This window comes from Neomonachus schauinslandi, chromosome 4, assembly GCF_002201575.2.
Source record: "Neomonachus schauinslandi chromosome 4, ASM220157v2, whole genome shotgun sequence".
Taxonomy (NCBI): domain Eukaryota; kingdom Metazoa; phylum Chordata; class Mammalia; order Carnivora; family Phocidae; genus Neomonachus; species Neomonachus schauinslandi.
The window spans coordinates 165625944-165640241 of record NC_058406.1 but is presented as its reverse complement, the minus strand read 5'-3'; the positions used below and the strand labels follow the sequence as shown (position 1 = coordinate 165640241).

The 14298-nt window shown below is 37.6% G+C and overlaps 1 protein-coding gene and 1 pseudogene across 1 annotated transcript; both read right to left on the bottom strand.

The window, feature by feature from the left end:
* Nucleotides 1–1409: 1409 nt before the first annotated feature.
* Nucleotides 1410–6159, bottom strand: UTP23 (UTP23 small subunit processome component). Its single transcript, XM_021688456.2, has 3 exons — nt 5903–6159; nt 2802–2976; nt 1410–1890 (listed from the first exon to the last, which is right to left on the bottom strand). The coding sequence occupies exons 1-3, from the start codon at nt 6088–6090 to the stop codon at nt 1525–1527; spliced, it is 729 nt and encodes a 242-aa protein (XP_021544131.2). The 5' UTR covers nt 6091–6159; the 3' UTR covers nt 1410–1524.
* A 3072-nt stretch (nt 6160–9231) lies between these two features.
* Nucleotides 9232–9581, bottom strand: LOC110579100 (annotated as a pseudogene).
* Between the last annotated feature and the right edge of the window lie 4717 nt (nt 9582–14298).

The window sequence follows — 14298 nt, the reverse complement described above, 5'->3', positions numbered from 1 at the left end:
TAGCACAGAAACATTGCAATTTTGGTCTGATGAGTAACTCAAACAATTGGGGAGAGGGCTGAAAAAGACAAGTTTGATTATTCAATTCCTAATATAATCAGCCCTTTAGACATTTTATTAAAAAACTTAAAATGTATATACTACATAATGTTAAAATTCTGGTGACCCTTTAGACACCTTTTAAATAACATTCATAGCCAATCTTAGAGTGTTATTTTGGAATTTTTGCTATTGAATTTAACATTTCCTTTTAAAGAAAATCGTCCTCCTTAGTGGACAAATGGAACTCAAAAAAATTGTTTTTCCCCCTAGGACCCTATAAACAATTAAGAGACTCTTTAGGGGAACTGAGTGAAATGATCTTTAATCAAGAATTATCTTGCTAGGGGAGCTTGGCTGCCTCAGTCAGTAGAGCTTCCAACTCTTGATCTCAGGGTTGTAAGTTCAAGTCCCATGTTGGGCATAAGAGATTACTTTAAAAAAAATTTTTTTTAAAAAGGAATTATCTTGCTAAATTATTAATGCAACAAATATGAGGCTAACACTGGTTGGGCTCAAAAAAATGTACTTCCTACACAATCCCTGCTTCACTACAGCAAAAAAGAAAACCAAGAGAGTAAAAGAAAGAATCTAGGGAACAGACAAAGCAAATGACAAATGACAAAGCAAATTTCTGGATAAGGGCAAGAAGTGTGTGGATGACAGGTGAGCAACATATGTGGCAGAAAACCTTTCCACATTGGAGGACAGAGGACTCTAGAAGTATCTCGAGGGGTGAGGAATTATCCCATATTATCATATAGAAAATTATAAGTTCCTTTACAAAATTATTGGTGGCAAAACCAAGTCAGATGCTTAAAGAAAATGAGGACATTATTCACTTCCGGAATAACAACAAAGTAGTATAAGAAATAAATTTCTTATATAAATCATAGCATGGCTACTTGGTTCAGTGGGGAACAAAGGTTATAGTCATAATAATGCAAATACTTTATCTGGGATGTATAAAGACTGAACTATTAATATATTAGAAAAATGGAGGAGTCATACAAGTAAGCAAAATTTCCACTTTCTAAAAGAAAGTCAAGTAATAGATGGACCAAAAGGTAGCAGCATACTCATATTATTTGGAAATATAAATTCTACAACTGCTACATGAATTAAATAAGAAATTTTCCTCTGTGAATGTTTTCCTCTGTTGTATGATTTGATGTTTTTACACTATTTGCATGTAATGTTGGGGGGTAGGGGCAGTGGTAAGACAGAAAGAGACAACAGTTTTACACTGAAAAATAATCTCCAGAATGCCTAAACCCATCCATCCTGGTTTGTTCTGTTCTTTTCTTTTTTCTTTTCTTTTCTTTCTTTCTTTCTTTCTACAAATAATTTTAGGCAAAGGCTTATGGGTCAGTATTTATTTATAAAAATAACAGTCTTTTATTGTAAGTACTTCCACAGTTTTAAAAAGAAATCTGTTTTTCCCATTTGAATGTCTTTAAAAGTATTCAAGGAATTCATTCATTATCACTCAGAAAGTACTTTTGAGGTAGATCTGTTCCGGATTCTTTTTCTTTTTCTTTTCTTTTCAGAGGCAGGTGATTTTGTATCCTGTGCTTTCTTCTTTTTCTTCAAACAGCTAAGAGGATTGGGGCCACTTATTTTCTTGTGTTTTTTTCTTCTTCTCTGTTCCGGGTTTTTCACTAAACCCTGTTCTTCTTTGAGTTGCTTGATACTTTGTTTCTCGTGCACTGAGACAAGCTGACCTGACTCCACTGCTTTAACAAAAGCAACAGTTTTGGGAGAAGGTTTGTCCAAGACTATAGTGTTCTGAATAATAAACATGAGAGGAACTCCAGGCTTTTTCTTTACTGTCATAGACAAATTCTGATCCTATTGAAAGGAAAAATAGAATTGCTTAGTTCAAATATGCCAATTAAATAAGATGCCTTAAATAGTAAAAATAAAAGAGATCACATTTTACTTTTTAAATCAGTATGTCTCACTAATGGGAATATACTTTATAATTTAAAAAAAAGAAGACAAAGATGAAATCTGAGCACAGTTAAGTGGCAACAATGTGAACCACACTTATCAATGTTCTAGGACTACAAATTACAAACTAAGGCAATGGTAAATATGTGGAGGCAATGTCCCATGTTTCTACTCTAAGACATGCTTCAAAAAGGGTTAGAATGTTAACAGAGGTTGTAGGAATAGCAATAAAGTAAGAATTAGCTGACTCACATTCTAGATTCAGCTCTGCATCTAATCATGTGATTTTATAATTCTAAAAGCATATTTAAGCAAATCTGTATATACATGAACTCATTCGATAATATCAACACTGAGAGTCTCTCTCTTTCCCCCTCCTGGTCTTTAAAAGTCAGAAACAGTTCCATATTGGTAGCACTATTTCAAATAATATGAAACATGACTTTTTGAGGGAAAAATATGAAATAAAGGAACATGAGAAAACACTGATGAACACAGAATATAAAATCTTTGCTCTACTTATTTTCCCTTCAAGAACCCTGAAACATACAATCACATCTCTCTGTCAATAATTTTACTTAAAAAAAACTTCAGAAAGAAGAAAAATCAATATGCTTAAGGTTCTCTCCTCAAATTCTCCAATGACAACTGCTTTCACTGACTGCAAATTAACTTAAAAGCCTGCATTTTAAAAAGTCGAGACATTTTAACAAAGCACTTCCACCTAATTTTTTCTGATTATATGTAGCTCCATATGAAACATAGATAGAAATGATTAAAATTGACTCTGGTTTTAAAAGCAGTATCACCTGTGTTGCCACAAAATAATGATGAGGATTTCCCTCTTCAACCATGGAGAGCAGACATTCTGATCCACTCACAGCATTCTTGAAATGGGGACAATTTCGGACTTGGCATTTTTGTGCAATCAGTTTTGCCCCATATAAGTCTTTTCCCAATGTTTCTAACTCTTTTAACACACACCTGGAAAAAAAAAAGTTATTAACAGCTCACAATTATAACAGATACATATCGTTGTTCACAGAAAGCAAGTATTAAAAAAATACCCAATTTTTAAGAAAGTAAAACTATACAATCTGAATTTGTCATGTGTTGGCCCCAATCATATGGCGGCCAGTTCACTCTTTAAAAAACCTGGAAAATACAACCATTGAGTAGAAGGAATCACAGTTAAAATTTACTGAGCATTTACTATGTGTCAGGCAGCATGCTAATTGCTCTTTACGTAACTTCTCGCTTAAATCTCAAAACAGCCCTGAGTTAGGCACCTTACTTGAAAATTACCCGTATTTTAGAGCACCTCACTCTGAGAGATTTCAAGCAACATGCTCAAACACAACTAATAAGTGGTAGAGCTGAAATGTGAATCCAAGTAGTTGACAACAGATGCCCTGCCCCAACCTTACCGCTATATGCTTCTAATTCAAGTACAAATTGGTACACCTTTAAACTATTTTCAGTGCAGAAAAGTAAAAATTTTCAAGTCACCAGTTTAATAACAATCACAACTTCCTTTTTCACTCTGCATTTTCATATTAAGTCAGTGTTTTTCAAAGTGTCAGCTAAAAACTATCCATATCAAAATGACATAGTGATAATCACATTAATTTCTACTCCTTTCTCATCCCCACATCCGCACCTCTTGAGGAGCCAAATATTAGCATTTTAATAAGCTCCCCAGGCACTTCTTCCATCACAGAAAAGGAAGAAAGCAAGCAAGAAAGAACTAATTAATTATAAGTACTGAGTCAAAAATTTCTTAAGCTCTAGCCAGCCCTTGTCAGACTCTACCTTGCCTCACTCCCTTTATCATCCCTTTAGTTTTTGTTTAAGAAGAGATTTTGCTTTCTAGTCATCGGTTCTGAACTCTTTTTCGGAGTTTCAGGCCCAAACTGCCAAGTATTTATTGAATATTTCCTGTAGATGTATATCAGCTCTTTAAATTCACATCTAAAATCAAAGTATTTCCCTGCCTCCAAACTTCTCCTCCAGGGTATGCTATCTCTTTGAATATATGAGCTTCCCAGACGCTGGGTGTAAGTCAGAAATCCTAACTGACCTTTTCTTCTTCACCCCTACCCCCACCCCTACTCCATCAGCTGTTAGTCCTATCTCGGCTGTTGCTATCTAGCTCATAATGTCTCTTTGCAGAACCCTTGGGTTCCTGCCTTTCCTCTCTGAAGTTCAGGCTCCCATTATTTCTTGATTGGACAACCACAAAATGAGTTTGCCTGCCTTCACGCTCTTGCTTCTCCAACTTAGCCCTCACACTGTTAGCTTTTCTAAAAGACAGCTGTTAGGTCTGATAGCATTTATCTTCATGATGCACACCAAGAACTGACAGAGTAATATGCTTTAAAATAAACCATCAGCAAGCTGTGTGTGTGTGGGCAGGGGGAAGGAGAGAGTGGGTAAATGAAACAAGACTGGCCATGTCAATAATTCCAAAGCTGGGTGATAGACATTTCATTATATTACTCTACTTTTGTGTATGTATAAAATATTCTGGAAGTTAAATTCTTTAGGGAAAAAATGCTATAGAATGTAATTTCATGCAGTACTTTCCAAGCTTTTTTGTTATAGCACTATATTAAAAATGTTAATATTTCTATGGCACACAGGGGTAAATGAACAGGTTTTGTGTAGCCAGAAGTGATGAACTCCAGGCACAAGCCAACTAAGGACTTGTCTGGCAGCCCTAAAGGCTAAGGGGATAAAAAACTGTGGGGTATCTATAACCATTTTGAGGCGCTACTTGAATATGGAAAGCTGTTCATGAAGCAGTATTATGTGAGAAGACAGGCCAATGACATTGTGTGCCCAGTTAGAGCCCATTCCTGTGTTTGTGTGTGCATGTGCATGTGTATACATAAAGAACTGGATGGATGATACAACACGTTGACAGTGGTAATTCATTGGCGTGGTATTAGGGGGGAAAACCCCTAAGTTCCTTAGTAGTTCATGTTGTAAGTTCGATTTACCTTCTTCCCACCTTCACTTCCAATTATATCCTGTGCTCTAACCTCTTTTCCAAGCATTTTACAACTCCATTTCCTTATTCAAGAGGCTCCACAAGTCACTTCTCTCTTTTCTACTCAAAATAGTCCTTCCCCTCAGAACCAAAAGGTGACTGGGCTCAAAAGTTACCTCCTTTATGAAACTTTCCATGATTCCATCCTCCCTCCCATCTCCAGGAAGTTCCATCTTAAGTGTTCCCACACTGAGGGAGTCACAACACACCCATCGAGGCTGACTTCTGCACTCTACTGGCCATGAGGGCTGGAAGTTTGTCCTGCTCACCAAGTTATCCTCAGTGGCTAGAGCAGCGCCTGGCATATGGCTGGTACTTAGTAAAGACAACCGAATAAACCCATGCCCATGGGCAAAGGTTAACCTCGAGTTCTAAATTATCTTTCTGGGAATCGAAGATATTACCTCACAGGGCAGTTGTGAGGCTTGAAAAATTTTCATTTACACTAGAAAAAGCTGCCATTTAAAGGGGGTAGGTTTGGGACACCAGCAAGTGCCCTACACACACTATACCTCGTTTGATCCTTACAGCAACCTTTTTAGTTATGGTCTCTTCCTTACAGATGAGAAATCCAAGGCCCAGAGATTAACTCGCAGGAAATCACAAAGCTGGTAGGACTGGGATCTTGATTCGAAGCCAGGTTGCACTACAAAGCACTGGTCTTATCCGCCAGGCCAACGACGCGAATATTTGCAGGGCACTGTACTTTCTACCTACATTGCAGGCACTCGCCTGACCTCCTTAGTGCCTCCACTTCACTGTCAACTCCTCGTGGGTGGGGCGGTTTGCACGTCGTGGCCTCGCCTCTACCACACCCGCGGGATCCCCGGGCCTCCTCCCCGGACCCGCCTGGCCCACCTGGTGGTGCACAGCTGTGTCTCGCCCATGAGGTAGCGGGGCAGCTGCTCCCGCAGCTGGATACGGCCGCGCAGCGCCGCCTGACAGAAGGTACCGTCCACCAGGATCTGGTACGGCTCGCGAACTCCGAAATTATTGCGGAAGAAGCCGAGATGCTTCTTGACATGTTTCTGCCTCGTGATCTTCATGCCTGGCTTACCGGGCTCAAGACCTAGGACGGTAGAAAACTCCTACCCCAACCACCCGCTCCTCCCGGAAGTAAAGCACCTTTGCCCCCGGAAGCAAACGCCCCCATCTGCCGGGCCTGCCCCTGGTTACGTCACGCCCGGACCAGCGCGCGTTTCACTCACAGTGCCCGCGCTTTAAGGTGCGCGCCCTCGGGGCAGTGCTTGCGTCTGGCGTGTTTCTGTGTGTGCGGTCCGCCTCTCAAAGATTGGCAGTATAATAATCAACGAGAATATGGAACCTTAATATGCTACGGGCATTATTCTAAGTGATTTACCATATATTATTCCCTTTAGTGTTTATAATTCTCAAGTGGGGAGAGGAAAGGGATCAGAGTAATTGGACAACTCCGTCTGACTGAGCAGGTTTGTCCTAGTTGCCTTCCCTCGAAGAAGTTAAGCACGTTTGCTAAGGGCACGTGGTTCTTTAGTGTTAGGACTATCACTGGAAACCAGTACTGAAGTTAAGGGCTTCCTGTAGTTCCAATGTTCTTGCTACCCACCCTCCATACGAACTACTGTTCCTGAGTGCCAAACTTAGGGCAGAAGATGGCACCATTTTGCATCTCCGCCCCTTAAGACCATTCTAAATCACTTACACAGGGTGTTTTAGGAAAAAATGCTCAAGGGCTTCGTTTTCTAAGTGTCAGAATCCCTAAACTTGAGTCCTAGTTCTGTCACTAACCCAAGCCATTTCACTTTGAGTAACAATTCAAAAAAGCTGGGTTCAGTTCCACACTGTCAAACTGGTTGGCAGGACTAGACTATTTTTAAGAACCCTTTATATGTCTATGGTCTCTAATATATGAAGACTACACACTGGACTCCAGTAACAGGAAGGGAAAAAGATGACCGAAAGTTTACAAGTTACTTGGTCAACTCGATTAATGAAGAGTTAATCAGAAAAATTTGTTCCCCAGCAGCTAATTGCCAAGCATCCGCTTCAATTCAGAGCAAGATAATCAAAGAATGGGGAGAATAAAATTTTGCATTTTTGTCCTGGCCTGGAATCCGTCCCAGATCTAGTTTTGGCTAACGATTGAGAGAAAGAACCAATAGAGAAAAGTGATTTACAAAGTGATTGAGATGTGTTATTTGCATTTGGGGTTTTATTTGAAGGTACAGGTTTATGGAATTGGAACTAAGATATTCTATAATGATTCTCATGTCCTGATTCCCAGCACAAGGTCACTTAGATGGCTGCTTTTATTTCACTGAAAATAAATTTAGGAACGGAAGCTCTCATGTGTTATTATAGGATTGGATTCAGGGTTCTTGAGTATAGTTACTCACTGCTTTCCAGTTTTATTCTTCTTTATTCCTGCATGCCAACTCCCCACCCCAGCTATACTCCCACCACAGAGAAATTATACCAGCCTTGTCTTGCAAAACAGTTAAAAATAATAATAATAATAATAATAATAATAATAATAAGATTCACAGATTTATCTACCAACTCCATTCCATTGGTCATATTTCACTTGTGATAATAAAGAGAAACCTCACTACATTGGAGTTGGGAAATTGGGCAGAGAGAACTCTCACACTCCACTACTCTTATTCAATAACAGACCCAACAGGAAAAGACAGACCTTGTAGGTGGATGCTACTTTACTACTTCAGCAGGATTATCCAATGCCCCACCAACAGCCCAGCCAATGAGAGACAGTCACAACTTGGCCAATGAGAAGTCACTACAAGTTTTCAGTTTACTCCATTGGACTTTTTGTTTATACTAGTCTTTCAAACCCCCTGATTATCTCTATAAAAGAGCAGTACCTCTTTGTTTCCCAGATTTGCCTGTAGTTTTGCTGCAGCTCACTTGTCTGGTATTGCAATTGTCTGCTATTCCTGAATAACGCCATCTTTTTACTTGGTGAAATAACTGGCTTAAAATAACTGTTTTGATTTTTAAGGTTAACTAGGGAGAAAAATGTGGTGCAGGAATAGAGATGTGAGTCCTATTCTAGTTGTTGTTGTTTTTTTTTAATGTATTAAACTACAGCATAATTACTTTCCAAGCTCTATGTATATGACAGTGCCATTTGCATACCAGATCTTTATTTCACAAACATGAAAACAGTCTATAACAGCGTTTACCAAGTCTCAAACAGAGTTTTCTGTTACAGCAGTATTTCTCAAAACATGATCCTGAGACATGCAGAAAAAGCTCTTGTTGCTTGTTTAAAATGCCCATTTCTGGCTCAGAACATGTATTGAGGGATAGGGATACTATTCAGAAAGGAAGTGACATTTATTACAATCTTCCCAAGTCCTTATTATGCATATTAATGTTCCTGAGGTTTGCAGTCAAGCATCAGTGTTTATCCACTAGGATATTTTCCAATGAATACTTTTTGGTCTAATGGTCAATGACCTAGTATTAGAAAATCAATATTTGGCCACAACCAAGGCAGAAGACAAATATTGCCATTATTGGTTGAACTATTTAGATATAAATTTAAATCTGAAATTTTACTTTAAAAATTATTTTGATATCATTGTTAGTCATTGAAAATAATTTTGACCTTGTAGTGCTGGAACAATAGTGTCTCAGCATTGCTAGCTGCTAGCTTTTTTCTTAGGTCACTACACTGGACATTTTCCATGCCAAATAGACATTTAGCTCAGGTGGCTAGGGAATTAATTTATTTTTCTTTATTTTTTCATGCTCTTCATATTCTTTATTATGTCTGGATCAAATATAATTTATAATATGATTTGTTGTACATGATTTTGAAGTTTTTTCTTCATGAAATTTTGATGAAGCCAAGTTGACAGAATGATTTATTCTTGCAAGGTGTGACTAATTCCCAAACAAGACTTTTTCATGAAAGATTCATGGCCTAAATGGAATTAAATAGGTAAACATTAAATATAATTCATAAAGTTTATTTTGTTTAATTTCATAAATGTTAGTATTCCAGATAATTCACAAAGATCTATTGGGACATTATTGTGCCTTACATCCATATTTAAATATTTATAAACATTGGTTAACATCCATTAGTTCAAAAAGAACACAATGTTCTTTCTAACATTATGTAGCTAACACATTTTTTTTTCCTTTTGATTTTTTTCTTACTCAAAAAAAGCTTCATTTTTTTATTTAGCTTTCTAATTCTGTGCTTGTGCCTTCAACACTTGCACAACAATTTTCTGCCCCTCAATAAGGAAAGCACACTTGATCCTGTCACAAACACACTTGCCACACGTGGAACCACGATAAGCCCTGCTGACGTGTTTTTTTCATTTTAGACAACTTCATAAGGACTTTAGATCTCACAGCACGAACCCCTCGAAGTTGGCCTGACCAAAAATGCAGATTTTGGTGATTTCCCAATCTTTTTGGTATAAAGGTAAATGATTATATTACCAGGGGTTCTGGGCAGCCTAGTTTTGTTAGAGGCTGTAATGTAGGACAGTCTACGATGGTAGTTCAAACACTGGACCATTCTGAATGCCTTTGGATGCCATCCCTGGAAGAGAAAAAAGGAACCGCTTGCATGTTTAAAGGTTAACTGTGACTCTCTAACACATGTTCTAAGTAAATAATTTCCCTAAATAAATAATTTAAAACAACTTAGGTAAACTGTATTGAGGGCCTAAGTTCTTCACTAGGATCCCCTATGATAGACTCCATCCTGGACTTGCTTACTGTGAATTTTCATATATGGCAGGCAGTGTTTTGAAGGTTGGATCTGGAGGCTGCTCCACATTTTAAAACATTTTAAAAGGTTTTTAAAACATTTACAAAAATGCCTATCGTAACAAGTGGAACAATGGGACAACACAAAGATATTCATCCCTTCTCTCCTTGCCCAGAAAAAAAACAATGACAACTTACTGAGTATCCTTCAGCAATTTCCCAAATTCATATGCTTGTATATCATTTGCATACATATATGTAGAGATTTTTGCTGCTTTATGTTATTCAAAAATGGAATCATATTTTATCACTTTTATACATTTTTGCTTTTCTCACCCAGCAATCCTTGTGAAAATCCTCCCCCGCCACACACCCCAAGTCAATCGGCATAGCTCTCATTCATTATTTTCAATGGCTGCATGACATTTCCCACAAAAACATCACATATAACATAGTGGATGTGACACAGACTGTGAGTTGTCACCCAATCTCTCCTTTTTTAGTAATTGAATTTGGATTTCACTCTGGACATTAATATGTGTTCAGAGAAAAGAATCCATTTCCCAAACTTGTGCGCAGTTAAGTATAGTCATATGGTTAAGTTCTAGCCAAGGATATGTAAGTATAAATGTTACAAGGGACTTCTGGGAAGGCTGCTTAAACGATGCCAACTTAGCTCAGCGATTGGCACTTTGGTTTTTTTCCACTTTCTTCCTTCTTACTGGAATTTGGATGTGATGAATGGAACACCAGAAACCTATTTTAGTCCATGAGGTAACCTTGAGCATGGAGGCCATGTGCTAAGTTGGCAAAGTGGCTAAAGGAAGGAGTCTGTGTCATTTGTGAAACCATCTTTCCTAATCTAGGCTTTCTATGTCTGGACTTGTTTTACATGAGAAGAAAAATAAACTTTTACCTTGGTTTAAAAAATATTATTTTAAGGGTTTTTTTTTCACTTTTTGAGACATTATTTATTTTAGAGCAGCATTAGGTTTACAACAAAATTAAAAGGAAGATACAGAGATTGCCCATATACCCCCCACCTTGACACATACACAGCCTCCCTCCTTACCAACATCACTCATCAGAATGCTACTTTATTTTTTTCAACTGAGGATGAACCTACAATGGCACATTCAGTTTCTTTTATATGCAGCCAAACCCAGTCCTAACTGATAAAGTTAAAACTACTTGGCAGAATTTTATATTGGCAGATGTCTTTGATGAAACTTTGATGTCAGCTAGGTTCAAAATCTGAGTTTATATGTTTTCTGTAAAAGGTGCAATATTTTTTCAAAGTAAAATAAATTAAATCTTTTTTACATACAATAAAATCTATCTTGACATTTTTTTTTCTTTTGAAAGTATAAACAATTTGATTTGAACTGGATATGTCAGTGGGATGAATCTTCCGTTGAGTAAAGTTAGTTAAATATGAAGACCCCCTCCCAGCTGCTTGGGCAAGAAACATCAAGGACATATTAGTGTTACCCAGTTGTCAATTAAGGAAAGCAAGTAGGATTTCTGTCTGTTGGCCCAGCTAGTACTAGTGACTCTTCCTTCAGGGTATATGACAATAAAGGAAATGTCTCTTAGAAAAAAGTTTCAAGGGATTTCTGTTTGTCAAGGGTATTTTTAAACCAGACAGTAATCAGGAAGTATCCACCATTGGTTATCAGATGGCTGTAAAATTGGACTAGCAAATTTGCTTGCTGTAATAATCTATTTGAATGAAATCATTCAGAGGACAAATACTGCCATGGGAATTAAATCAAAAGGAATTCAGTATTTCACTATAACAGATCTGAATAGGGTTCTACATTGGAATGTTACTACAAATGTTAAATGGTATTAATTAAAGTGGTAACACCAAAACTTGGTAGAGAAGAGGAAAAGTTAGAAAGTGGCAGCAATGTGCAAACTGTTTTACTTTGATGCATAACAAACTGCCTTTTCAAATTTAATTAAATCATAACTGAAACTGGTAGAGAAGTTCATACCGACCATATGGGGTCTTTCATTTTAACTTATCAAAGCATTTTAGGAGATTAATGAATCCTTGTAAAATTACTCTGGGTAAGCAAATATTATTCCTGTTACTTAAAGGAGTTTAAAGATCAAAAATTATGTCAGATTATGGCATTAAAAGGATTTTCTACAAACACTATTTATTTATATTGAACAAAATGTTGAAGACAACCATTTCACTCATGCTTTCGTATATATTTTTAAGCAGCAGGAGGACTTCAGGGCAGAAACTGAACTCCTGGTGGCAAGAAATTAAACAGACTTTCAATAATCCAGTAGAATATTATTTCAAAGTCTCATATTTATAATTAAATTACACCAATACACGGTATTAATTATGTGGTATTATACAAAATAAAAGTCACTCTTAGAATCTGGGCAAATGTTTTCAGTGCTAGATCACCTTGTTTTAATATGAGTTGGTAATTCATAAATCAAAAACTGGGAGGAGAAGGCCAAATGTTGTTTTCTGAATTATTATTATTTTAGCAAACATATAGGAAATGCCCACATGCTGGGTCATATGTGTAAATGAATATTATTTCCTTTTTATTGGCTCTTTCTTTACCCTCTCTATTGTTCCTTTCACGATATTGAGCAAATCACTTAGCTCTTCAAACAATGGCCTCACACAATCTCATTCCACATGTACACGGAGGGAAGCATATGATTTAAATTGATCCCAATCAGACTAAAGAGAAAGATCTTTTCTCCCCATGGTTGGGGGAGAGGTTTTCTTTTTCTTGCAATAAACATAAAAAAAGAAGTGCAATGTGTCCATTGCTCCTGGCAGCTGTTTTGAAATTATGGGGGTAGCCAGTCTGTGGACAGAACCAAAACATGTTAGAAGCCAGAGTCAAGAGCATCATAATGACATGGAACTGGAGAATTTATGCCACTTTATTTGCAATATGCCCTCCTCTAGATATTTAGTTATGTGATACAGTACATCTCCTTCTTGTTTAAAATAATTAAAATTGGGGTTTTCTGTGTACTTGTTTGTTTTTTGTTACTTGCAGCCCAAAGTGACCTAACTGATGGAATATTTGCTAAATCCAGCCCCCCCCTCCCCAAAATGTATTTTAAAAGGAAAAATGATAGGGGGGCCTGGCTGGCTTGATTGGTGGAATGTGCAACTCTTGGTCTTGGGGTTGTGAGTTTAGGCCCCATTTTGGACATAGAACTTACTTTAAAAAAAAAATAAGTAAAAGGAAAAATGATGGTATTGCCTGTGTAACACCTTGCTTTAAGGAAATTTAAGATGTTCTGTATATGTTCTTGTTTTATCCTGGACAGCATTGTGAAGAGACAGGGATGCAGAAACCTGTTGTTATTAGCTGCTTTCGGCATCTCCCAAAGGTGTCTTTTCCACTTCAGTTAAATATTAAGCAAAGTGCTTAGTGTTTTAAGCCGGATGATTTTCTTTGGCCAAATGAATATTTGTGGACCTCTAAAAAGTGTACTAACTTAATCCAGAACTTTTTCCCTCTTTATATGTTGTTTCTTCTGCTTTGCTTACATCTATTTTTTGTGTTGTAGACCTGGCTTGTTAATTATGATGACACCCTATAGGTGCCTTAGGTAGGGGGAGAAATTGCCCTTTCCCCCCATTTCCATAGAATAGGGAGTTTCTGATCCCCTCCCCATGAGTGATTGTGGTTGGAGGGTAAACTTCCTGTTTTCTCTCCATTCCCTGTTACTTGTGACTCCTGAAAGAAGGAAGGGCTAATCTGATATTTTTGGAGATCTTATAGCCATCACATAAACACATCTCTTTCCCAAGGGATAAAAAAAAAGATCTTTGTGCTCCTTTCCTAGAAAATAATCTATATAGAAGAGGTAAGAACATACATCTCTTACAGAATCTCTTGCTGAAAGCTTTGAAAGTTTCCTTGCTTCTTTTGTTTTTAATGGATACTAGAGAAGGAGGACCCCTTAGCTCTATGTCATGAATATACAGTTACTTCCCAAAGGGACAGTAAATAGTAAGATCAGATTACTTTCTACCCTTTTCCTTCAGCAAAAGCTAGAACAAATGCTAAGTCGAGCCTATAGAGGTTAGCTGTGAGCCCTGAACAGACACAGACACAGTGCCCGCTCTATATCTACTCCATGACCAAGAGCGCTGCTCAGCTCAGGCCCCAAGACTTATCAGATGTTCAGAGGAACCTTGCCTTCCATAGAGGTCTGGAAGCAGGCAACAACTGAATAGGAATAAATAGATATTTTAAAAAATCCTTTGATCATCTGTATACCAAATAGGAATAAAGTAACATTTAAAAAAATCCTTTGGCTCATCTTTGGTGTCTTCACTCTAATTTTACTACATTGAAAGGGGTTTAAGTAAGCCTTAGCCAGGTGAGGGAAACAGCTCCAGCACTGGCTGGTTCTAAGGCATGGCTGGACTGGTCACAGCCTTACATTCACTGGGCTGTGTTTTCCTAGTGGGAGGGGTTACTGTGCCACAAAGGCAGAACTAGTCAGACAGTTTATTT

Bases quoted from the DNA above. Each gene is read 5' to 3' on its own strand.
- UTP23 (XM_021688456.2), bottom strand. From the start codon at position 6,090: ATGAAGATCACGAGGCAGAAACATGTCAAGAAGCATCTCGGCTTCTTC. The intron at 2,977-5,902 runs GTGGGCCAGGCG...TTTTTTTTCCAG, and splicing joins ACACAGCTGTGCACCACCAG to GTGTGTGTTAAAAGAGTTAG. The intron at 1,891-2,801 runs GTGATACTGCTT...TCCTTTCAATAG, and splicing joins ATTATTTTGTGGCAACACAG to GATCAGAATTTGTCTATGAC.